General features: G+C 34.7%; 1 protein-coding gene across 5 annotated transcripts; it reads left to right on the top strand.

Moving 5' to 3' along the window:
• The first annotated feature begins 1,106 nt into the window (after window positions 1–1,106).
• LOC148274711 (serine protease snk-like) lies at window positions 1,107–26,215 on the top strand. 5 transcript variants are annotated; one of them, XM_088236759.1, is made up of 9 exons: window positions 1,107–1,177; window positions 4,406–4,563; window positions 9,441–9,542; window positions 12,351–12,442; window positions 13,707–13,822; window positions 14,713–14,871; window positions 16,905–16,999; window positions 21,443–21,603; window positions 23,873–26,215. In XM_088236759.1, exons 2-9 carry the CDS (start codon window positions 4,470–4,472, stop codon window positions 24,035–24,037), a joined length of 984 nt encoding a protein of 327 aa, XP_088092885.1. In that variant the 5' UTR covers window positions 1,107–1,177; window positions 4,406–4,469; the 3' UTR covers window positions 24,038–26,215. The 5 variants fall into 5 exon arrangements, with proteins under 5 accessions (XP_088092885.1, XP_088092883.1, XP_088092882.1 ...); XM_088236757.1 differs by having other exon boundaries at window positions 1,115–1,181; XM_088236756.1 differs by having other exon boundaries at window positions 1,118–1,224.
• Window positions 26,216–27,614: the final 1,399 nt, after the last annotated feature.

A 27,614-nucleotide genomic window follows, 5' to 3' on the forward strand; every position in this document is an offset into this window, starting at 1 on the left:
AATGTTATTGTTTTATTAGTTTAGGACTACTTACGCTCTAAATCTCCATCTTAGAACAGGCTGTGCCATGTTAGATGGAGACTATCATAAACATAGAACACTCCATTTTCATTTTACTTCAATTGGTTTTATATAGATTCCCCGTTATTAAGTATGTATGTATATTATTTTTTTGCAATAAATTTATAAATAAAAAATAAATAAAATAAATCTATTAAAGTTTTTGTTTTTAAATTTTGTGTAGAAATACGTATGCTTTAAGTTCTTAACTCTTGTGTGGCTGTGATGTCACACTAGTCGATGTAGGACACAAAACTCAATATATCTCTCTTATTTTTTTTAATGATGAACTCGTGTTTTTTGTAATCTCCAAATAGATATTTTCACACTGAATTTAGAAAGTAAAATTTGTATAACTATGCTGGATGTTAATACAAAAAAATATATCCTTACCACGCGACGGATGAATTTCCGCTAATTCAGCAACACATATGTATGAGAGAGAGCACGAAGATAGAACTTATAACAAGAAAGACAGATACGCTGTTCTGTAGCGGGTGTTGTGTCAAACAGATTAAGTATTTGGTCGGTTGATGACAGTGATGTGGGACGCACGCGCGTAATATTTATGATTTTTTTTTGTTGCTATAACAGGACTAAATTTTATGTTTATTTTCATAAATTATGAAAAAAGAATTATTAAACAGTATCTCTCCATGTTTGTTTTTTATTCAAACGTCTGAACTTTAAAATATTCCGTCTTTTACTAGTGGTAACATGATGTTACATCACCGCGCGCAAAGGGATTATTTACCACAGTATTTTAAGAGTTAATAATGTTTATATTACTTTTTAAATTGATGTAATTTCTCCAACGTTTTTCTTTGTAAATGAAAAATAAAAATCTGCAGACAAGCCGGTTTCGCGGTTGAGTGGGTTTCATTATTTTTCTTTTTATATTTTCTGTTCGTGCTTACCTTCTTAAATAAAAATAAATACAAAAAAAAGTATAATTGTGAAATTAGCAGTTCACTGGCTAAATTACCCTCTGTTGCTGTTTGTGCCTTGTACAGCCATTTAAAATGATTTTCTACGTAAACAAACATAGTTTTGCATTTAATTTTAAATGATTCGGACGCGTCATATTTACTGAGATAATTTTTGATCCCAAGCCACAGTAGGTCAATACTCAGAGTACAAGTAAATTAATTAAACGTATTACAGGTTAGATTTTCTTCGCTACAGAAAAAAAACGGTTTTAAATATACTTCAGCGTGATTTTACAAGATAATTATGTTCAGTTTTTTTTTGCTTTAGTGGTGCGTTTGGAACTGCGACACAACGCAAGATAATTAGACTTACGCTTCAGGAGACGGTGATAGTAAAATAATGTTGTTAACGACGCGTATAAGTGACAGTTCTTTCACGAGTTATTTTCTATGTCCGAGAATACAGTTTTGTGTGTAAAATAAAAACAGATCTCTAAACGAGTGTTTTTGACTCGATTTCTACTCTCTAGTAAAAATCTTGAGCAGGAAATCGAAAGAGAGATAAGTCCGTCTTGTAGTGTAGTGGTTGGCACGTGCGTCTTCCACGCTTGAGGTCCCATGTCAGATCCCTGGAAGGCTAGGCGTAAAATATGGTGACCTTCCCAAGAATCGAACCCAGGATCTCAAGCACTGCAGACAAACGCGTCAATCACTAATACGAAGCGGACTTATTTCCTCTCGATTTCCTTTTTCGTGGTTTTTACCGGAGGGCCATTTGTTGGCCTCGCGCGTCTGCCTACCATGCAAGAGGTCTCGGGATCGATTTCCGACATGGTTGACATGAAATAATTATTTAAAAAAAGGTATGTTTACACTAGATAGTCCCTGGGCCTCGATTACAATAGGAAGTTGACAGAGTTATCTTTGACTGTCTATAAAGAAAAAACCATTTTGGAATAATGAGAAGAACAGAAGTCTTTGATAAAAGTACAAAATTAATGATAGACAATGCTTTGATACTTCCACACTTTGTATATGGATTTTGTGGTTACACAAGTAAAAGCGACCATTTGCAAAAATGACGAAATTGAGATTATTGACTTTTTGACATCGTACTAGCATAATGCTTAACTGGTAAAAATGCCAAGTCGATCCGACACTCCAAAAAAAAATTAATTTGTAAAATATGTAACCATTTGATAGAAGATCACAGATTTTTGACAAGTAAAGCTGACCAACCAAGCCCTGTAGATGCCTAGACTTCTATATTACCTTCTCTTAAATGTTCTTCATCTCTGTTGTAATATGTTAATTAAAGGATTCTATTTCTTTTTCACACAGAACTGTATTCTTAGTCCGCCTGTACACACAAAACAAAAATTCTCTAAACACACTGCGATTCAAGTGCTGATGCGGTGCTCTATGCACCAATTAAAAAATGATTATGATCAATGGAAGTTCAATATTTTTATTGACAGTTATTTCCATTCTCTTTAGCATGTCGAAACTTCGTTTCGTATCTACGAACAAATTTCCGTTCGTATCCCATATTTCTTCTTCGCTTAGTGCCCTGTCAGGTACCCCAACGTTGGCAATCACTCTGGCAAAAGTCGCTCTGTCCTGTGCTGCCCGGAAAATCTGCTCCACAGTCCTGAAGCCAGTCCAGTTTCGTATATTACGCAGCCAGGACGTCTGTCTTCTTCCAGCCCCTCTGTGACCCTCAATCTTGCCTTTCAAAATTAAATTAAGCACGTGGCACTTTTCTCCGCGCATTATATGCCCCAGGTACGAACTTTTATGGTGGTTAAGAGTTCTCTGTTCGTTCTAGCATGACTTAAAAATTCTGAGTTCGTTATTAGGTCTGTCCAAGCATTCTGCGATGCAACCACATCTCAAAAGCCTCCAGCCTGTTCATAGTGTTTACCTTCAGAGTCCAAGTCTCACAGCCATACAACAACACAGACCACACCTAACATTTTACCTATCTTTGCCTTATTTTCAAGTTGAGATTAGCATTGCAGAAGAGGGATTTCATGTTATTAAAAGCAGCTCTTGCTGTCTCAATTCTGCATTTAATTTCTATATCTGGGTCGAGGGTCTCTGTTAGAATGCTGCCGAGGTATTCAAATTTGTCCACCTTTTCAATGTCACTACCCTTTAACTTGAGAGAAAATGCGGAGCAATCAAGTCGGCCAAACGTTATCCATTTTGTTTTACCAACATTAATTGTTAATAATATTGATATTTTTTGTTGATATTTCTTGATAAAACTCCATATGTATGATTATGATAAAATTATAAATAAACTTATCAATGAAACTACTTGGTTTAGTTTTACTTTTTATTATTTTGACCAACGAGCGCTTTCGCCTAAGTAGGCATCTTCAAGACTGGTGAATTGTTTACAACATTAACAGTTTGATCACTATTCTTAACATATTTTGGAGATAAGATCAAATGAGTATTTTAACAGGGGACAGAAACATAAATATTTACAACTAGTTTGCTGAACAGTTTATTTTTGGGAGTTTTTGGTCCGAAATTGGGATTAAGCTTTTATTATTTAAATGGTAGGAAAAGAACACATGGCGAAATACAACAGAGTGGGAAATACACATTTTAACAGATAAAGTTAGCACAATACTTGATTTTTGACAGGAAAGTTTACATACCTACAGATGAATGACGAAATATTTTAAGATACATCTAGATAATACATTGTTTATGGAATGAAGTCAAAATATTTCGTCATTCATCTATAGGTATGTAAACTTCCCTGTCAAAAATCAAGTATTGTTAGCACAAAGTTAGCACTTTATCTGTTAAAATGTCTATTTCCACTCTGTTGTATTTCGCCATGTGTTCTTTTCCCACCTTTTAAATAATAAAAGCTTAATCCCAATTTCGGTCCAAAAACTCAAAAAAATAAACTGTTTAGCAAACTAGTTGTAAATATTTGTTTCTGTCCCCTGTTAAAATACTCATTTGATCTTATCTCCCAAATATGTTAAGAATAATATTAAAACTGTAAATGTTGTAAACAATTCACCAGTCTTGAAGATGCCTACTTAGACGAAAGCGCTCGTTGGTCAAAATAATAAAAAGTAAAACGAAACCAAGAAATTTCATTGATAAGTTTATGTATAATTTTATCATAATCATTGATTGTTAAACCCAGTTGTTCGCCAAAGGTATCCACACTCCATGCATCACAGCTCCGCTCCTGAAGATCGGTAATGGTATCTGCCAGCAAAACATGTCGTCGGCGTACCTGATATTGTTGATTTTAACTCCATTAATCTTCGGGCCTATTTCTTTGTTGTTCAACGTTTAAAAGCATGACGCTGACTGAAAACTGCCCGCTGAATCCCATATATATATATATCTATAGTATTTCGTTTTCGTTTCCACTACAGAAGAACTATTTATTTGTGAATCTTGTGCTAACTAAATTTTTGTTGACGCTATAAAAATACAAAAATGTTTACCAAAAGTGATAGATTCTTTAGTGTTATTGTATTGAATATTTTGTGTTATATTTCACTTGTTGAAAGCATCATTCCGAGGAACACGTGTAAGTTATTTTTCTTATCAATCTTTAATCTTTAATTTCTACGATATATAAACTACAAACTAAACATTCCAATACAAAATGTGAATTATGACTATTTATACACTGCTCAACCTAACAACACTTTCTGAAAGAAGAACTATTAATGATCTCATTGTACTGTATAAAATTGTAAACTCTCTTTTTAACGCACCAAAAATACTTGAATTGATTAATTTTAGAGTACCTGCTGTCAACACTAGGAGTACTTTATTGTTTCATTGCTCCAGTACTTCTTCCAACCGACAAAACAATTCCTCGATACCGAGACTGCATAGTGCGTAGGTTAGGTAACACTTATGGAACGGCTGCAGACATTCTGTCCAATTCTTTACCATCTTATAAGTCCACAATATCAAGTTTATTTGTAGCTGCTCGTCAAACTATTATTGACAATTCAATTTCATAAATTAAAAAAAAATACTTTTTTATTTTTATTACCTTATACTTGTTTTTTATTTTTTACTATTATATCAAATTGCATTGTAGTATTGGCAAATACGCATTTCAGATATACATATTTTTATTTCTTCTTTTTTCGCGATAATACATTATGCTTGCTTGTTCATTAATTTAACTTAAATTTGTCTTTCTTGCTTACCGTAACACTTTATTTATTGTTTGCTTTACAGAATTTATGTCATAAGCTTATATCTTTGCATTTTTTGTTTATATGCTTACTGCTTTTTCTTGCATACCTTTGTTATTATTGTTTTTATTTTTTTATTTTGTAAAACTTTTTATCATATCCTTTTTAACTAATTTCGTAAATTTTTTCTGTATATTCTGTTTATTATTTAGTATGTTAGCATGTATCATTTTTATTTTTTGTAAATGCCTTTTGGGCGTTAATGAACAAAATAAATAAATATACGAGGGCGGATTGAAAATTAAGCTGCCTAAGTAGGAAAAAAACATTTATTTTTTTCAAATACCATTTATTTCTCAACATAGTCTCCTTTTACTTCGACACACTTAGTAAGACGATTTTCCAACTTTTTTCTCCATCTGAATAATACGATTTCGGGAACCTCTCAAAATACGCGTTAGTTTCGGTAATCACTTCTTCGTTTGAGCTGAATCTTTTTTCTGCGAGCCGTTTTTTCAAGTTTGGAAACAGGAAAAAGCCACAAGGGTCGCTAAATCTGGACTATAAGGTGGATGATCAACCAATTCGAAGTGCATTTCACGTAATTTTGGCATCCTATCTAACGCTGTGTGAACCGGTGCGTTGTCTTGGAGAAAGAACACTTTTTTCTTCTTTAAATGTGGTCGATTTTCCCTGATTGCATCATTCAATTGATCCAATAATGCACGACAATACTTTCCTGTGATTGTGGACCCTTTTTCAAGACAATCGATGATCAATATTCCTAGTGCATCCCAAAATACAGTGGCCATAACCTTGCCAGCCGATTTCACTGCCTTTGCCTTCTTCGGAGCACTTCCACCAGCTTCCACCCAGTGTTTCGATTGATTTTTGGTTTCAGGTGTATAGTAGTACACCCACGTTTTATCAATAGTTATTAATTGACGCCAAAAATCAACAGGATTACGCTTTATCATGTCCAAACACTGCAGTGGAATGGTCTCTCGAACTCGTTTTTGTTCGACACTGAGCAAACGCGGCACCCATCTTGCCGATAGCTTTTTCATATGCAAATGTTCATGCAAAATGTTGAACACGCATATTTACGTATGAAAATGAGATGTTTACCATTTCAACAATCTCACGCAACTTCACTCGGCGATCGTTCATAACTACATCGAGGATTTTCTTGATATTTTCTTCAGTAACCACCTCTTTTGGCCTTCCTGTTGATGGTATTGTTGCAGTGCTTGTTCGGCCGCGTTTAAATTCAGCAATCCAATATTTTACCAAGTAATCTGACGGAGCAGACTCACCGTAATGTTTATCGAGCTATTTTTTTTTTTGTCTCTTTCGCCGTTTTCCCTTTCAAATAATAGTGTTTAATCACTGCACGCTATTTGCTTTTTTCCATTTTTCAAGAAACACAAAAGTTGTTTACTTCAAACGACTACAACAAATAAACTAATCGATGAATTTGGGTGACATTTTAACAGCTGTCGTTTGACAGATCGCAATTTGGAAAAAAAAAGATTTTTTGTTTGTGCTGCCATCTAGCGCTAGGTAGCGTCATTATCAATCCGCCCTCGTATTTAACGTTTTTTGTGTGCTGATGATGCCGTGCTTCTTGCTAACAACAAAGAGAAACTGCTATTCTTGGTAACAACGATCTACGATGTATGCGAGGAAAGCGATTTGCTGATGAATGTGATGGTATTTGAAAGAAATAAAAGTATGACTAAATGTGAAATATCTGTGAATGAGGTTAAACCAAAATAAGTAGACGAATTCGTGTATCTGGGAAGAATGTTTACTAGGGATGCAATGACTGAGAAAGTTATTGAAAGGAAGGTAAGTGCCGGGAACCGAATGAACGGTGCAATCAAATCAACCTTGGCAAATAAATGTTTGTCGCAAGAGGCAAAATTAGCAGTTTACAATGGAGTCCTGATGTCCTTTATTTATGCGGGTGAGATTCATATAATTGAATTATTTCACCTACATACTAGGCAACGCCTGAAAATTTTTAAACTTCTATACTTCTTCATGGACCAGGTGGATTTATCAACAATAATTCAATAAAGATTTCAGCTCTTTAACTTCACAATATAGATGTTCAAATATAGGCAGAATGGTGAATGGTACACAGTGTGTAAAGTGGCCACGTTAACCAGCCAGGGACAGGTCATAAGCCCTGTAGATGCCTAGACTTCTATATTACCTTATCTTATATGTTCTTTATCTCTGTTGTAATATGTTAATATTAACATCTCCCCAGAGAGTTGAATCCAGTCCTTGTCTACAAAAATTTGGACGAACTCAAAATATTGTTGATTAATCCACCTGGTCCATGAAGAAGTATTGAAAATGAAAAAAAAAATTCAGGCGTTGCCTAGTATGTAGGTGAAATAATTCAGTTACACGAATCTCACTCGCATAAATAAAGGTTTTTGCTCTTTAACTTCACAAACATCAACAGATGAAAGAATTGAAGGGACGTAGATGTTCGAATACGGGCAGAATGGTGAATTTTACACAGTGTGTTAAATGGCCACGTAAACCAGCCAGTGACAGGTTATAAGCCCTGTAGATGTCTAGACTTGTTTATTATCTTCTCTTATATGTTATTTATCTCTGTTGTATATAAACAGCTCCCCAGGGAGTTGAATCCAGTCCTTTTCTACAAAAATTTGAACTAACTCAAAATATTGTTGTTTATATGGTGTCAATTCCTTCTCGATAGGTTAAGGGAAGTACCTCGCTGCCATTGCATCGGTGCGATTGCAAGAAATACAAACGGAACTTATTTTATGAACACATGTTTTAATTTTGCAGTTTGGTCTCCATTTTATATGTCTTAGCAAACAAGGCATCTAAATTTTATATCCTAAGCACGGGAGTTCCTCAGGGTAGTGTACATCTCCACTTCTATTTTCCATTTTCATAAAATCAATATTGAACCAGGTTGAGGTACCAGGGCTAGTGTTCCGGACTCAGGCATTAAGAGTCCTTGGTTCGGATCCCACTTTACCACAGCTTAATTCGAATTTTTCTAGTAGTGAGTTATTTATAGCTCGTTAAAAATGGCCCTCAAAATTGAAATATTTGGGTAAATCGGAAAAACGCAAATATTTTTTTTTCTTTTTAAAGGAATAATCTGCTCATCCTCTATTTTGAGGCTTGTCAGCAGGTGGGATAGAGGGGATATGGAAAAAGGTAATGAAAAATACACCACAACACCCAGACCAATTGAGAAAAATATATTTCTTGGATTTTTTCTTGCAACTGGCGGGAATCGAACCCGCGACGCCAGTTTCACAGTTGGCCGTCTAACCAACTGCGCCACGACGCCTGTATATATATATATAATATATAGCCTTAAAATATGTAATAAATAAACTGGCAGTGCACAACGGAATTTTTGTCCCAACACTTATGTATTGAAGTGAAACAAAGAACTGGCAAAGGAAGGATGAAAGCCAATTAAACGCGGTTGTAATGCGATCTCCTAGACAAATGTGTGGGAAATCAATGTGACAGGGTTGCGAATGATGAAATCAGGCGCGATTGTAAATCTGAGTCAGATTTAATTGATAAGATTAAGAAAGGGTCTCTGGGATGGTTTGGTCATGTAGAACAAATGGACACCAAAAAATTGGTAAAACAAGTAGATATGGTGAAAATAAACGGTAACGTGAGACGAGAACGACCAAGGAAGACGTGGCATGATCTGATGAACCAAAATCTTAAGTCTGGTCATGTCGAAAGCAGGCAGAGCCAGAGGGCTGTATGGCAAGATGTATGAATGTGGATTGTGGGTAGAAATGTATGCCAGGATATAGACGTCTGTGGCGGTCCATTCTCTCTGCCTGCCCCTACGGGGAAATGGCGCGATGGTAGTAGTAGAGTTAAAATATATATATATCTTCGCCTTTGGCTAGTTCCTTTCATCTCTATGTCAAAGGTCTTCCAATTTACCTGCACACTGATATTTTTTTATTTATTTATTTAGTGTGTTAATTTAATTTTCAATTATTGAGACATGAATCCCAATTTCATGGGACCAAAGTACTGTTTTGAGTTGGGACGAATTGTATGCAATACTTTGAGTTTGTCCAAATGTTTGTAGATAAAGACTGAAGTCACCACCGAGGTAGTCATGAAGATAAATATATTACAACAGAGATGGAGAACATTTGAGAGAAGGAAATATGGAAGTCAAGGCGTTTACAGTTTAAAATGTTTCTTTCAGCGGAGGGGCTTATCTTTTGCTGTCCGGAAAATAAAACTCGTGTCGAAAATGCTCCCCCAGTTATCAAAAGAAATTCAATGGGACAGAGAATCAGCGAAGAAAGTAAGTTAGCCACATTTTGGGTATTTATAAATATTTACAGATAAAAGCTGGTCTCCATCCGCAAGGGAGATTGAGAGATATCAATTTGACAAAGTTTAATGTTGCATTCTGGGAGAGAACATGAATTTATTATGATCCTTTTTCAAAAATGGCCTACCTCTCTTTTGCAATATATCTCGAAAGAGTAAATCTTTGTGTCTGGATGGATGAAAAATACAATCTATCATCATCATCATCAAACCCTTCGGTCACCGCATTGTTTAAGTAAATGCAGCCGTTTTCACCAAAGGTTTGGCAAATCGCATGAAAGCCTCGTGTCGGATATTATTGCTATATCTGTAGGGTTTTTAAGTCCATAATTAATGAGACACACCTGAAATAGTGCGATGACCGAACAAAGCAATGTCATCATTTTCTCTGGAATCCAATAAAACATATAATGCAACTCTTACAGTATTTCACATAAAATTGGAAACATCGTTCTGCAGTACATTTACATCGTCCCTTCCATGAAGAAGTGAACTACAAATGAACGTGGCCTATGAAGAGACTACAGGGCGTGGCAACGCCAGACAGTCATTCAGTCATTTCAGTTCATCTCCACTCAGCCACACAGTTCCAGCATGTAGTTCAAGTGCAGTCTTTTCAACTCCTAATGCGACATAATTCATTATTTATTCGCCGTGTGTTAAATAAACATCAAACGGCAAACTCGTGTCTTCTCTCAATCTCTAACTGGGGTAGCTCCAACCAACCCTCAACAATTAATTCCTACATATCTTATATTTTACTTGCATCAAATTCAGTTATCAAAATCACCAGTATTGCACTTGTAAACCACTTCATAAACAAATATCCACTTGATTTCCTCTTTCAGGATTTTTCGTCAGAGAACAGCCGTCGAGGTAAAAATCGCTCGTCTAAAATTCTAGTTCTAATCTTCATCAGTCTGAACATCAAAAAAACCTTGTGTTTCAATACACCTTGTGTTGCAATCAACCAAAAATTGATTGTAAGAGCCAAAGTGTCAAAGTCCTATATTTTCAGCATTCAAAATCAAATGTTCAAATTCATATTTATTCGTTTTACTAAAATAATATTACAAATATCTTATATATTCAAGGCATTACATCGAGACAATATTTCAAACCAGGAACGACATCATGAAGGTATAATACTCTCAACAGCAAGAATAGGTGGCCTCCTTGGTGTAGTGGTCAAGACGCTTGACTCACGCACGGAAGGTTCCGGGTTCGATTCCCGGTGAGAACACAAAAATTAAAAATGTGATTTTCCTCAAGCCTGGGTGCTCTGTGATGTAATTCACCACTGTAATTAGGCCTCCTGGCCTGTTTTGGTGCAAAAAAAAAAGTAAAAATGTATGTTAATGTAAAAAATATTTGCCTCTTAAACATAGTTTCGCTGATGTGAAAGCTGTCGATCTCCAAAGTGATAATGTCCAGCTGCTTGACTGCTCTTTCAATCGGCATAACCAGATGCAGGATGATTCTGGAAGCCGGGAGGTAAAACAGTCTCTGCTGACGCTGTCGGAGATAACCATCAAGAACATAAAAATGTATACTTTCTAAAATGATTAAGTTCTCGATAAAACCTCTGATCGTTCGGAAAAAATGGGTTCCACATTCCAAAGTTGCAAACTGTTGGTCCCAAGCATGCTCAAGAGGAATGCAATGGGAAAAGGTCACGTATAACTACCATACTCTCCATGCAGAGATACCTCAGATTTTTTTTTTGCGTGACTGAAGGAATACTGAAGAACCTGTTACCGCTGGCATGCTTACCAGATCCTGCTTCGAAAGAGTTTATGGTATTTTTGTAAATGCATATATATTATCTATGTATGTGTGTATCTTCCTCTTCCAAGTCGGTCCCTCAATGCTGAGGATCGTGATCACCATGAACACTTCTGATTAGTCTGTTCCACTCCAGTTTTTCCTCAGCCCGACGAACTGACTCATCAAATTTTAGCCCCGTAGCCACCTTCATTTGGTCAGTCCATCTATATGGGATTTTACCCCGGCTTCTCCTGCCTTCAACTCGGCGAGACATTATTGCCAGATTATCTGGCAATAATGTCTCGCCGAGTATCGCCGGTTATTGCTAGATTATCTGGCTCGCGCCTAGCAATATGTCCCAAGAAAGGCAGTATCCTTCTCAAACACACCACTGATAGACGAGTTGTAATATGCAGCTCTTCCAATATCGATGCATTCGTCCTTCTGGCTGTCCGAGGCACACGCGGCAGCCTTCTCCGACACCACATCTCGAATGCATCGATCCTCTTCCTCTCGTAGGCACGCATTGTCCACGTTTCAGCCCCATATAGGAAAACGGAGAATATCAGTGTGTATATATATGTATATATATATATATATATCTGTGTATATATGTGTGTATGTGTATATGAATGTATTTATATATTTTATTTAATTTTACATTTAAGGTAAACTATACTTTTTTTTTCTTATCTTTTGGGCTATAATAACTGTTTTTTCTATTTCTTCAATATTATTTTTATTTTTATTTATAGGAAACATATTCGAAAACCATATTTTCCGCAACAAATCGTTTTTTTAGAACAGGCATTTGCCCATATAGGAACCGATTGCAACATTAGGCATACTTATATTTCTGGCTTGCCGAGCCTTCATATACTGAGCCTACTCCGAGTACAAACAGAATTTGCCAGGGTGTTTTTTTGCCATCTTTGTATTACATCCTCTGTAAGGATGTAATAGTCGGCGTCAGCCAACTGCCGCTTTGATGTAAATTTTTCCTTTTTTTCAGAGTGTTTGGAGTATTCGAACTGCGGTGATTTGCCGCAAATTCATTCTATTGTTGGTGGAACCGCAGTTCGCGAAAGAGAATTTCCACATATGGTAAGATTTTCATGGAACTTTTCAGAGCCTAAGCGTGAAATAATCCTTTTCAGCAGGAGGAACCAGGAATACCCCAGGTAGAATGCTTTAATACGACGTAAGTTAAGTCTTTCAGGTACCCCAGCGTCAAGTTGTTCGAGGAATTCGATACATTAGATATAAGGCAATTATATATATCTAGAATAATTATGGTATTAGTATTCGAAAGAAAATTACTTGGGAAGATATTTGGTACTGTCAACCAAAACGGAGTGTGGAGGAGACAGTTGAATCATGAATTAGAGGCACTGTATGGCGAACCCAACATTGCGCAATTCATCAAAATAAGAAGATTACAATGGTTGGGCCATGCGCACAGAATGAATGATAACCGCACCCCCAAAAATATTATTTATACCGCTCTGGAAGACAGACGAAGCAGAGGCAGACCAAAATTAAGATGGCTGGATAATGTGGAAAGTGACGTTAGAGCGACTGGCCTGACGAACTGGAGAAGAGCCGCGGGGTGCAGGGAGGAATGGAGACAAATTCTGGAGGAGGCCAGGGCCCACAGCGGGCTGTAGCGCCACTGATGATGAGAATAATTATGTTTGTGAAAGCAAATTATTCTACCAAATCCCAAAAGGAACATTCCCACACTACTAGAAGTCAAACTAGAGGATGGGTCATGGGGTCTACCGCTAACTCTGAATTCGGGTAAAGAAATTTCCGGTTTCTGGGCCCCAAAATATTTAATATGTTACCCGAACATTGCTAAACCATGACCCGGATTCAATTGAATAAATTTGTAAAAAAATGGTTACTGGGTTTAGGTCGAAAAAATTGGAAAATTTACTGAAAAACATTATTAAATAATAAATGGTATAAATTAATATTGTATAACTGTACAGTAAATTAACTGGTAGGTAGTAATGTTATTGTTTATTTTGCATAAAAATGTCTGCCTTAAAACAGGTTGTACCTAGTGAGGCAGACTAGACATGATCCAGAGAAATCTATTACCTAAGTGTGCATGTAGTAGATAAAGTCATTTTTGTTAGTAAACCATGATAATAATAATTATTATTGATGTTGGCCTAGTGAAAAGTAACGATAAAAAAAGTCGTCGGATTTTCTAGCGAGTCAGGGCAACTTCACAGGCATGGGTCGTTCTTGTTCTGTGTCACTTTAAAACTGTGTCTCTGTCCCCAATAAATAAATGTATATACAGGAATTAAAACAATATTCCGAGTTTCATATAAAATATTTATATAAATTTTTGCAGGCTGCAATCGGGTGGAGACAAACAGGAAAAGCGGGGTACATCTGGAATTGCGGAGGATCGCTGATATCTGAAAAATTTGTCCTTACAGCCGCCCACTGCTCTTCTTCGAGAGAAAAGTACGTATAATATACCTGCCGTAATGATTTTTGTACAAATATGAATAAAATTCCTTGGTGATGATGATGAACGATGGCGACGATGACGACGGTGAAGATGATGGACGATGACGACGATGTCGATGATGTCGATGACGTCGATGACAATGATAATGATGATAATGACGACGATGACGACGATGACGATGACGACGATGACAACGATGTCGATGATGATAATGATGATAGTGACGACGATGAAGATGATGACGATGAAGACGATGACGATGACGATGACGACGATGTCGATGATGATAGTGATAATGATGATAATGACGACGATGAAGACTATGACGACGATGACGATGACGACGATGACGACGACGATAATGATAATGATGATAATGACGACGATGAAGACGATGTCGATGATGATAATGATAATGTCAACGATGAAGACTATGACGATTACGACGATGACGACAATGACGACGATGACGACGATGACGACGATGATGATGATGATGATGATGATAATGACGACGATGAAGACTATGACGACGATGACGACGATGACGACGATGATGACGATGTCGATGATGATAATGATAATAATGACGACGATGAAGACTATGACGACGATGACGATGATGGACGATGACGACGATGTCGATGGTGATAATGACGACGATGAAGAATATGATAACGACGATGACTACGGTGACGATGATGAACGATGGCGACGATGAAAATGACGACGATGAAGACTATGACGACGATGACGATGACGACGATGATGACGACTATGACTACGGTGACGATGATGACGATGATGATTATGATAATGATGATGATTATAATAATGATGATAATGATGATGATGATTTATTTATTTTATATTTAATTTTTAGCCTCGAGCCTGTGATTGTGAGGTTGGGGGAAAGGGATTTGGAATTCGACGATGGGAATGAACAAGATATATTCATCGAAAGTATATACGTCCACCCGGAGTACAGTCCGCCTGTGAAATACCATGACATCGCGCTGTTGAAATTAGCAAGGCCAGCTAGGTGAGTATCACATTTCTTCATATCTGACAAAAAATCAATAGATTTCATATTTTGATGGGCAGTGATGAGTCCGATCTATCACGCTCGAGCTCCGGTTGCCCGAGACAGCAGCGCCATCATCTAACGGCTGGCGTGTCGCTCTGGATAGCGTCGCGGAATCAGCCCATTGAGACGTGAATGATTTTACCTGAAATATAGATCGACGACCGATGAACCAAGTCAACGTTTTATATTGGATACAGTAAATTTTATTCTGCAAGACTTACAGTATTGCACATTTCCTTTAAGTTTTTTTTTGTTTTTTTACAATATACGTAAGAGGTAAAACAGAATATTCAAAAAATAAAGGATAATTACATAGCAATGAGATACATATTAACAGTAAAAATAGTAAAGAAAAATCCCACAAAGGCACGGCCTGTTCGTGGGTATACAAGAAAATGTTAATGAATTTTTGCTCCTATAATAAGTAGAAAGTTATAATATTTTTGTGTAAGAAAGAGAAAATAAAATATTCTGTAAAAGATTATATGGTATTTTTTTTATAGTAAATAAAAACTATTTTAAAAAACATAAAAATATTCCTTATTAAAGGGCAACAAAATATATCATAGAAAAAAAGAGTTCATATCTTTAGTTAGAATCCAGGATAGTGCGTGTTTTTTAAATGTTATCAACATTATAATATTTGAGTTTGTCCAAATGTTCGTAGACAAAAGACTAGATTTCACCCCCTCGGGAGTCATTAAGATTAACAAATTACAACAGGGATGGAGAATACCTTAAATAAGGGAATATGGAAGTCTAGGCATTTACAGGGCTCATGACCTGTCATTGGCTGGTTTAAGTGGCCACTTTACACACTGCGTAACATTCACCATTTTTCCTATGTTTGAACATCCATATTTCTTCAATTTGTTGATTTTAGTGAAGTTAAAGAGCTGAAACCTTTATTGTTGTGAAACGATTCATCTGACTGAATTATTTCACATACTAGGCAACGCCTGAAAAAGATTTTTAAATTTTTAAACTTATTCTTGGACCAGTTGGATTCATTACAATATTTGAGTTTGTCCAAATGTTCGTAGACTAAAGACTGGATTTCACCCCCTCGGGAGTCATTGAATGGCGAATGTTACAGTGTGTAAAGTGGCCACTTAAACCAGCCAATGAGCCATGTAAATTAGAGTGGGCCGATGATGTATGAGGTTTTAAATTTTTTTAGATATCAAAGTGAAAGGGGTCTAAAAAGTTGCATTTTGGATCACATTGAACGTAAAAATTATTTAAAAAAATATTCCATACTACTTTTGGCCCTCAACCGAGGTTTGAAGTTTATCACCGTCTGAACATTTTGTTAATTATCTATATTGAGACAATTATTTTGTGTTAGTAAAGAAACAACTTAATTCCATTACAAATTCGAACGCGCTTTAAAACTACCGAAATGGAAAAAGTTTACACTCCGCGGAACTAATTCCGTCGAGCGCCTGGCTAATATTGACGAAAACAATGGCCTATTAAAACAATGCTACCCATTTATTACAAAACAAAGTGCAACTAACGCCCTTAGATGCTTATTTAAATAATATTAATAAGATTGAATGCACATTATAACATTTAATTAGACTGATTTTCTTACTTAAATACGAAATGACAGCCGGTTTACTCCATAAAATCGACTTTTTCGAAAACTTCAAGCTCTGGTTGAGAGCCAAAAGTAGTATCGAATATTTTTTTTGATATTTTTTGCATTCTGAGTAATCCAAAAGGCAACTTTTTAGACCCCTTTCATTTCAAAAATCGGAAAAAAAAGTTATCGGCCCACCTTAATGTAAATGCCTAGACTTCCATATTCCCTTATTTAAGGTATTCTCCATCCCTGTTGTAATTTGTTAAGTTGTCAACATTTATCAACACCGTCCTAGAAAACCACTCTCCAGCCACCACGGCCGTTAACATACGGGCCCCGCTGTCCTAGGTAACCCTTAAGAGGTTATATACAAACATTTATTGAATATTTATAATTTCAGTTTGAACGAGTTCGTACGGCCATTATGCTTATGGCGAAATCAAACATTTGATACTGGATTCGCAATCGCTACTGGCTGGGGAAGTATCAACTATAGTAAGTAAATCAAATAGACCTTAAATCTCACGACAAAAACTGCGGAGACCATACAACTGTTCCTTTCAATGTGTTACCCTGGCCGAAAAATCTAAGATAAAATATCTGGGAATAATGAAAATAGGAATAATTAAAAAAATAAATATTTATAGATGACAACCATGAAGTTTCGCATAAATAAATTGTCTATGTTTTTATGAATGTATGTATGTGTATGCGCATGGGTGTATGTACGTGTGTGTGTATGTACATGTGTATATATGTGTATATTTATATATATGTGGGTATATATGTGTATGTTTGTATGTATATGAATCAAAATGTGTATCCGAATAAGTTTATATTTTGTTTGTCTGTGCTCTATATTAATTTGTTAAGTATTATAATATATTAAAATGTAATTGCCTAGCTTGGAACGGGGTATGTACCCTTGTTAGCTGGGCAAAGTGAACATGGAATTGTATTTTGATAAAGAGTTTTTTTTTTTTTTTTTTTTTTTTTCTTGGTTGTGTTGCATTGTTTTTCCCTTGCTTATTATTTATCAAGGTGATATATTTGTGCTGTTTTTAGTGTTAGTGCTTTGTGTATGATTTTACGTGTAAGTGTTTGTGTACTGTCAATTAGTTTACAATCACATCAAAAGCACTAACACAAATACATGTGTCGGCGCCCCCGAATGCGACTATACTTGTTTGTGTTATGTATTTTGTTATTTGTGTTCGTTTTTATGTGAGTCATTTTGCGTGTTTGTGTTTTGTGTACCTATTTGATAAAGAGTGTGAATAAATAAATAAATGAACAAATAGATTCAATGTGCAAAAGACTAAGAAAATTATCCCACAAATTTTTAAAGCTTAGAGGTATTTTATTGACGGATCAATTGAAGACAGTTTATTATGCTCTAGTTTATTTTTTTTTTTTATTTATTTATTTCTTTACTCTCTTTATTAAAATACAATTTAACATTTACTAGTAGTACCAAAATTTAAAAATAAATATGGACAACGTACGTTGGATTATATTGTTCCAAAAGTATTTAATTTGTTGCCACTTGACATGAAAACATGTCATAGTAAAAATAAAATTAAGTTTCTATTACGTAAGTGGTTAGTAGATAAAACGTTCCTATATTGATTTATTATTTATGTAATACATTTTTATTTTTTTTTCATATTTTTTATTTATTATTGTTTTTTTTCATATATTTTTTTATATTTTTTTATCCCGCATTGAATACATTTTTGTTATTTTCTTGGGTTAACCTTTTCTTTTCTTTTATTACTTTCTTATTTTATTTACATTTTTTAGATCTTAATTTTAATATGTATTTTTAATTTTCTAATTATTTTTTTTTTATGTAGATATGAATTGAAATTCTCGATTTATATACTTTGTTTAATTTATTTTTTGTCTTGTTTTGATTACATTTATGAGCACACACTATTTATATATATGTGTCTTTTATTTTTTTTTTCTTATATTTAAAATATATTTAAGTAAATTACTATTCTTTAATTTTAATTTTATTATTTCACTCTATTTTCTTACTTAAAAAAAAAATAATCTTTAAACTATTTTTATGTTTATTATTTTATACGTATACAGTATTATGTCTATACTCTTCTTATTTGACTATTAATTAAAACTTGTGTCTGAGCAGCCAATGACAAACTATTATTGAATAGTTTATCGGGACAAAATATATTTTAATACTTTGTTTTCTTTATAATGTATTAATATTGTAATAATATGTATATTTTATTGAATAAAGACTCTATAAAAAAATAAAAAAAACTTTGCCCAGCTGACAAGGGTACATACCCCGTTCTAATCTAGGCAATTACATGTTAATATATAATAAAAGTTAACAAATTAATAGAGAGCACAGACAAATAAAATATAAACTTATTCGTATACACATTTTGATACATATACATACACACATACACATATACACATATAAACACACATATATACACACACATATATATACACACACACATACATACACCCATGCGCATACACATACATTCATAAAAACAAAGACAATTTATTTATGCGAAACTTCGTGGTTTCCATCGATTAATATTTTTGAATTATTCCTTATTTTTTATATTTTATTTTCGACACCCAGTAAGAATATCCAATTCGTGGCATCCATCAACTTTTCTGACTCCCTACGACCAATGTCACGAAAGAGCGAGGTCAACATCTTCCGCAACTTGACAACACTCCCGTCTTTACACGATTCTGGCAAAAGGTCATGGACCTTTTTGCCTGCGTAATAGTGTTGTCTCGATGCCAGAACAGTGTTGACCCCTTCACTTAGTATCAGATCCCTATTAGAGTATCTTGTATTATGGTTGTGGTTGACGCTTGGGTAAATGTCTCTATTGATGTGTGTAACCACTATCGTTCTCAATATATACTGTTGAATAATATTCAGTACTCTGAATTCTTTGAGCAAGTCACTTGGATAGCGAAATGTTTTTTTTTTAAACATTTCGTTATCCAGTCAATCATTCAATATGCAATAGTTGGATGGGGAGGGGCTTTTAACGCTCATCCTAGACCCTTAAATGTTCTACAGAAAAAAAAAATTACCCTATATAAACCATCCTTCTTCTCAACTACCGAACTGTTCAAAGAATTTAATGTTTTAATAGTGGAAGATATCTACGGAAAGTGTTGTATGCTCCGGGTGCATAAAGAGAGCCTCCCATCGGACCGTATTACGGGAAGGTTAAGGTAAGAACAGGATGCCTCGCTCTGCAAAGAATTAAAACTACCTCGGCCAAACATCATTATACTTACATAGGACGGAAGCTTTTCAATAATTTACCACAAAATCTACGTCAAGAAATTAATTACAAAAAATTTAAGAAAAGCTTCCTGACATAATTGACAGTAACCGTATTTTGAAAATAAAAATGTATGTATAATATGTGCCTGTGTACTTCAATTTATATTTTTTTTTTATTTTTTATTATTTTGTTTTGCATTTTTTTGTTTCTTTTTTATAACTACTACTACTACCATCACGCCATTTTCCTGTAGGAGTAGGCAGAGAGAATGGACCGCCACACCCGTCTATCCTGGCATACATTCCTAGCTTCTTCTACATTCATACATCTTGTCATACATGCCCTTAAGTTCTGTCTGCTTTTGACATGACCGGACTTAAGATTTTGGTTTATCCGATCATCCCGCGTCTTCCTCGGTCGTCCTCGTCTGCCTCGTTGCCGCTCATTTTCGCCATATATACTTGTTTTACCATTCTTTCGTCGTCCATTCGTTCCTTTTTATAATATTTTGTAAACTTTCCAAACACAAGAGCCAGACCCTTTTTTGGCAAGTTCAACCTTAATTGTTCCATTTTTTTGCTGTATGTTTTGTTTTTTTACGCTAGTAAAGGTTTTTATTGAAAAAAAAACCAGTCCAGTAACCAGTGAGTCAAATAACTTTGACCTGAAGCGTAAGACCATCCTGCAACCGATGATCAGCTAATCACTATTGTGGTTATCAAAGTAGGATTCATAATAATAGTTCCATGCGTTCTATGAACGGACCGCGCGTGATATCATGGCCTGCACGTGTGTAGCCTGGTGTGGCACCACAGCAGTGGCGAGCCGTGATTTATTTTATAGGTAATCTATTAAAAATGTTCATTAATTTGTACCACATATAAGTACCTACATAACACGTAAGTAATGTAATTATAAATGACTTTTCTTGTGGTTCTGTGAAAATCAACTCAAACAACAATTATTATAAACCACGCGATAAACGTAGCTTTATTCTACACTATTTTAATACAATACTTGTACAAAAGTTTATTAACAAATACCACAATGACATTCCGCGGATATTTCCATTATGATCTGTCATTGACAGTACTGTCAGGACTTGAGCACGGGCCGATTTCTTTTAAAATGAATAATGCCTAAAATGGCCACTGCGAACGCCACCTGTCCTACGTGATACATAATATGTCGACGGTATCCCATCAAAGAAAAATAGTCCTTTGGAAATAATGTTCGAAATACTAGTTTCCAAATAGAGAATCTTCTAAAAATATTTGTAATCCGCGAGTTTGTTTTAGTACTAAAAAAGCCGACTTGGGTTAAAGACGAAAAATACAGTGTACTTTTTTGTATGGAAGAATAAGCTGAGGTAATCGGCTAGTTTCATCGTTCAGTAAGAATGGGCTGGGCGCCGGCGCTGGACGCACTTCTTAGATATTTTTTTGTAGAAAGATATAAACGGTGATTTATAATAAATGACAATTTATTTATTTATTTTCCCATAAACACGGTTACTATAAATTATTATTATTAAAAGTCAAATATAATGGTAAGCTGTGCATAATCGGTTACTTTGACGATTCGCTCCTGCACCACAGCCACACAAGAGTTAATTGATATTTTTTTCTATATTTTCTAGCCGGACCTAGATCGAGCACTCTTCAAAAGGTGGAACTTTTTTTTCACAAATCTGATGAATGCCAGAAAACTTATCAATCTCAGAGACGGACCCTGCCGAGAGGAATCATAACCAGACAGTTGTGCGTTGGCTACACTCCTGGTAACAGGGATACCTGTCAGGTAGTGCTTCCCCTTTTTTTTTCTTTATTTATTTTATACATATATTATATTTTATTTATTTATTTATTTATTTATTCACACTTTTTATCAAAATACAATTCCATATTCACTTTGCCCAGCTAACAAGGGTACATACCCCGTTCCAAGCTAGGCAATTACATTTTAATATATTATAATACTTAACAAATTAATATAGAGCACAGACAAACAAAATATAAACTTATTCGGATACACATTTTGATTCATATACATACAGACATACACATATATACACACATGTATATATAAATATACACATATATACACATGTACATACACACACACGTACATACACCCATGCGCATACACATACATACATTCATAAAAACATAGACAATTTATTTATGCGAAACTTCATGGTTGTCATCTATAAATATATATTTTTAAAATTATTCCTTATTTTTTATATTATATTTTTGACATCCAGTAAGGTTCTATATATTTTAATAATTTATATAGCGCCGTTTTTGTGAAAATCACCTCTAAGGCGCTGTACAATAAATAAATATCCCACCACGTATTGCAGCTACAGATCGCATGGACGGTTGAGATTCTTGTTCCTCGTCTCCAATTATGATATACAGGAGCAAGATTACAGCGCGTCTTGCAGCCACAGAGCGCATAGACAATAAGAAATCTAGCCCCAATTTACATATTTTATTTGACAATAAAGTATAGAGATTTAATGATATTTAAAAAAAATAAATAAAAAACAAATGTATAAAAACAGAAGTTAGATAACAACAAGTCTTGTAGCTACTGAGCGCATGGACGGTCGGAATTCTAGACCTCATTAACTAAATTTAATATTTGAAAGTTGATAACATTTACCTATTGAAGCTAGATTACTAATCGTCTTGCAGCTACAAAGTGCATGGACGAGTGAAATTCTAGCAACTTAAAGTTATCAACAAATTTACAAAAACAAACATTGTGCATAATTAAACATTCTGTAAATACAGATTTCAGTAAGGCATTTGATAAGGTGGATCATAAGATTCTCATACAAAAATTATCAATGTTTGGTGTAAGTGGTCCAGTGCTGTGTTGGTTTAAAAATTATTTGACTGAGAGAACACTTACAGTGAAAATTTGTGATACTTAGTCAAATCCTTTTCTTGCTACTAGCGGGGTTCCACAGGGATCGCACCTGGGCCCATTATTGTTTTTAATATTTATAAATGATATAGTTGACATATTTGAAGGAGTCCAAGTATTATTGATTGCAGATGACATGAAGATTTTTAGGACTATTAACAATGTTGATGATTGTGCTATATTGCAAAAAAATTAAGATAAGTTATCTGTATGGTGTTCTATTAACAACCTTCAATTGCATATAAAAAAATGCCATATCATGAGATTTTTCAGGATAAAAAATCTTATTTTATTTGACTACTCAATCGGTAATCCTGCATTAGATTCAGTTACTGAGATGCGGGATTTGGGGGTGATTTTTGATCAGAAAGCGTCTTTTATCAGTCACATTAATGATATTAGTAGTAGATCTTTGAAGACGCTTGGGTTTATTTTGCGCATCACTAAGGACTTTAAAAATATAAACACTTTAAAAATTTTATACACCTCCTTGGTGAGAAGCATCTTGGAGTATAATTCTACAATATGGAGCCCTTATTATGCCTCTCACCAAATTACCATAGAAAGAGTTCAGAATAAGTTTTTGAGATATGTTAATTTTAAATTAGGAATACGTAATAAATTTCGTAACTATGATTATTTATTAAATTTGATTAAATTAATGGACAGGAGAACTATTCATGATTTATTAGTTCTATTTAAAATCGTTAATTCAGTATTGGACAGCCCTGAAATTTTGGCCCTCGTTGGTTTTTATGTTCGTGGTCAAGACGCTTGACCCACGCACGGAAGGTTCCGGGTTCGATTCCCGGTGAGAACACAAAAAAATAAAATGTGATTTTTCTCAAGCCTGGGTGCTCTGTGATGTAATTCACCACTGTAATTAGGCCTCCTGGCCTGTTGTGGTGCAAAAAAAATAAAAAATAATAATAAAATGTAAAAAAAAGAAGCTAGGAATGTATAGGAATGGACAAAATGGTGAATGTTACACAGTGTGTAAAGTGGCCACTTATACCAGCCAATGACAGGTCATAAGCAGACTTCCATATTCCCTTCTCAATAATGTTTTCCCTCTCTGTTGCAATTATTTTTTTAAAAAAAAAGTTGTTTAGATGTTCTGTTTTTCTTCCAGGGGGACAGTGGGGGTCCTTTAACTTTCAACTATTATGCGAAAAAATGTGTTCATTACCAACTTGGTATTACTTCGTTCGGGATCGGCTGTGGCTCCCCAGTTCCAGCCGTCTACACCAAAGTCCCCTCATACTTAGACTGGATAGAGAGCGTCGTGTGGCCATAACCTCGAGGCAGCGAAAGCATCACGCCGTAGTGAATGCGTCGTGAAACATAACCGCGCGGTGGTGAAAGCATCGTGAAACATAACCGCACTATAGTGAAAGCATCGTGAAACATAACCGCGCGGTAGTGAAAGCATCGTGAAATATAACCGCACTGTAGTGAAAGCATCGTGAAACATAACCGCACTGTAGTGAAAGCATCGTGAAACATAACCGCACTGTAGTGAAAGCATCGTGAAACATAACCGCGCTGTGGTGAAAGCATCGTGAAACATAACCGCACTGTAGTGAAAGCATCGTGAAACATAACCGCACTGTAGTGAAAGCATCGTGAAACATAACCGCACTGTAGTGAAAGCATCGTGAAACATAACCGCACTGTAGTGAAAGCATCGTGAAACATAACCGCGCGGTGGTGAAAGCATCGTGAAACATAACCGCGTGGTTTATTTGTTTATTTATTTTATTTCATTGGAAAGCCAACAGACATTTATAAATTAATAAAATACAATCAACAACGAAGCTTCCACATAATATTTATATTGTAAATGTTGTCACCATAGAATTAAAAATAGTCCAGAAGGAGCGTAGAATCATATTTGAATACATCGGACTGTGTCCAATAATTCCCCCACTATGCCCTACTTCCGCCGCCCGCATTCGTGAAGTCGCCGGGTAATGTTTCTTGATGGGAAAATAAAATCCTAACACAAATGTAAGGTTAAAAAAAGTAATCTGTTAATTTCTCTAAAATGTTATTGTGCACGCGGAAACATTGATTGACACAACAGCGTAGATAAGTAAAGGGTCATTTAATAAGAGTAATAGAATTAATGAACTTTGAACTTAAAATATAAAACAAATTTTATTTGACATAAAACGGATATTTTTATATCATGTTAAATAATATTTGATTTTTTAAATAGAATGTCGTTCAAATGTCCCCCACGGCGTTGTTTAATCCGTGGTCTAATTTTCATCAGTTCTTTTATTAGTTAGCAAAGTAGGGTAAAAAAAAATTCTACCCTGGCAACACTAACGAAATTTCCATTTTGTTTCTTCGTCAATCTGACAGATGGAAACGTAATTCAATTTTTAAGTAATGCATTTGTTATATACACATTCATTTGCAAATTACAGACGAAATGTGATTGCATCCTGTTTCTTTAAGATCCTAGCAGTATTTCTAAACTTAAAAAAGACACAACACGGCATAGTTGAATTCAAATCAGGAGTTGCGTACTGAGCGACGTCTGAAATGAAACTAATTGGTCAAAACGTAAATCTACTCATTTATGAGTAGTTGAGTCGCCTTCTGTTTGATGCTAAATATTAAAAAATGCAAAATAATGTCATTTCATAGAACAAAACAACCAATTTCCTTCGAGTACCTATTAGAAAACTCCAAAATTGATGTAGTCAAGTCCATCAGAGATTTAGGAGTTGTTTTGGACTATAAACTGACATACAACGAGCATATAGATAATACAGTAAATAAATCACTGAAATTACTTGGCTTCATTAACAGAATATCCTCTGATTTTACTAATGTCCGTACAATCAAAACTCTTTATTGCTCGACTGTTCGCCCTCTTCTAGAATATGCCTCCTAGAATAGTGGGCTGCTCTCCATTCTATGTCAATCGCATAAATCACATTGAATCAGTCCAACATCGCTTGCTTCGAAAAATAGCGTGGATGCTTGGACTAGAGAGAGATAATTATTCTTATGCCGAAATAGAGTCAATGTTAAATATTTCTAGTCTACAAAAACGTAGAACTAATATTGACTCCATATATATGTTCGGCATACTAAATGGTATAATCGATGTTCCATCATTACTGGGACAAGTAAAATTCAATATTCCGACTCGTAGATTGAGAAACAATGAAGTACTGTTCATCGATCAGCATAGAACAAACTATGGCCTAAATTCTCCAATGACCCGCCTTTGTCGTATTGTTAACTCAAGACAGGATCTGGACTTTTTTGGTTTAAGTTTACAACGATTTAAACGAGCACTAAATAAATAGTCCAGATCTTGTCTCGATGTCCCTTATGTTTGTCAATGCTTCTTTCTTTTTTCTTTAAATGTTTTAAACTACTCTTTTATTTGTAATATTTAAACCTTATAAATTGTATACATGGACAATGTCCGTTAATAAATAAATAAATAAATGTGCGTATGCGGTTTCTGGACTATTCTTAATTCTATGCTTGTCACATTAAAATAAAAGATAACATAAAATAACTTTGTAATACACAATTTCAAAATATTAATGTTATGCATATTATTAAAAATATATCAACTTCTAAATATTTGTCACACAGTTGCACATCTTTATATATATATAATTCCTCTGTGCGTGTGATGTCACCGTACTCCTCCTAAATGGCTAAACCGATTTACGAGCGGGTTTTCACAGAAATATAGATCTTTGCGCTGTGTGTGTATGTAGATAATAAAATCTTTAATTAAATATGTAAAAAAGAAGTTAGGGGCATAATTGTTTTATTCATCGATCTACAGGGGTTGCATTCGAGTAGAATGCATTGGAAAAAAATGTAAAGATATTGTTTTTTTGTGTGTAAAAAAGTTGTTTTTTTTATGTTTACAAACATCATTTGTTTTTTGTGGATTTTAATCAGATTTTTTTCTTAAATTTCTTTTAATTTATACCCATTTTCATACTTTTATTGGATTTTTAGTAATACTAATATAATATTGAATTCAATACATTTTTTAAAATCGCATTCCTACATAAGTACACCCCTTTGTTGGTGAGACGACCGGAGTTTGACGTTTGCAAAAAGAATGCCATATTTGAAAAAATATTTATTTTATCTTTCAGAATTCAACCATAAACAAAGTACCCACTTAAATTTAATATTTGAATATTAACCATTTTTAGTTTTGGAATTTAATCACAAACAAGTACCTAGGTACGTACTAATGAATGAAAAGTCTTTTCAAGCTAATAGCAGGCAAGCCAACGTTCGGGCAGGACAGCGTCTTTCAGGTCCGCTAGTTATAATATATAATACAAATAATATAGTTGACCATACAGTGTACATTTATTATAAGCCTACATACATCATCATCATCATTCCATTTTCGCACCTAATGGTGCATAGGACACTGCATTGGTAACCAATCGCAGCGTGTCTTGATATTTTTTTAGTTACGTGAAGGTAAGATGATCAGTCTTACGCTTCAGAAACCAGTCCAGGGACTATGAAATATTCTAGTGTGAAAACACTCTTTTCAACAAATATTTCATATCAAGCATGTCGGGGATCAAACCCGAGACTTCTTGCTTGGTGGGCAAACGCGCTGACCATTACAGAACTGCATATAACCTGCATAATATAGGCTGCGGATTCAAGGCGCAACATCATAACTTGATTTTTTTTTTTGTTGTAAATTTCGTTTTTAAATGGAGTTTAATGGAAATATAATTTAATTATTAATATTGCAGGTTTTATTTACAAATACATTTTGAAAAGATTAAGTGAAACATTTAGAAGATTGGTTTCTAGTCTGCGTTACTGGGACTCTAAAATTAATAAGTGATAGA

Source organism: Micrasema longulum, unplaced genomic scaffold, assembly GCF_059751315.1.
Source record: "Micrasema longulum isolate JH-2025_06_02 unplaced genomic scaffold, ASM5975131v1 h1tg001602l, whole genome shotgun sequence".
Lineage (NCBI taxonomy): Eukaryota > Metazoa > Arthropoda > Insecta > Trichoptera > Brachycentridae > Micrasema > Micrasema longulum.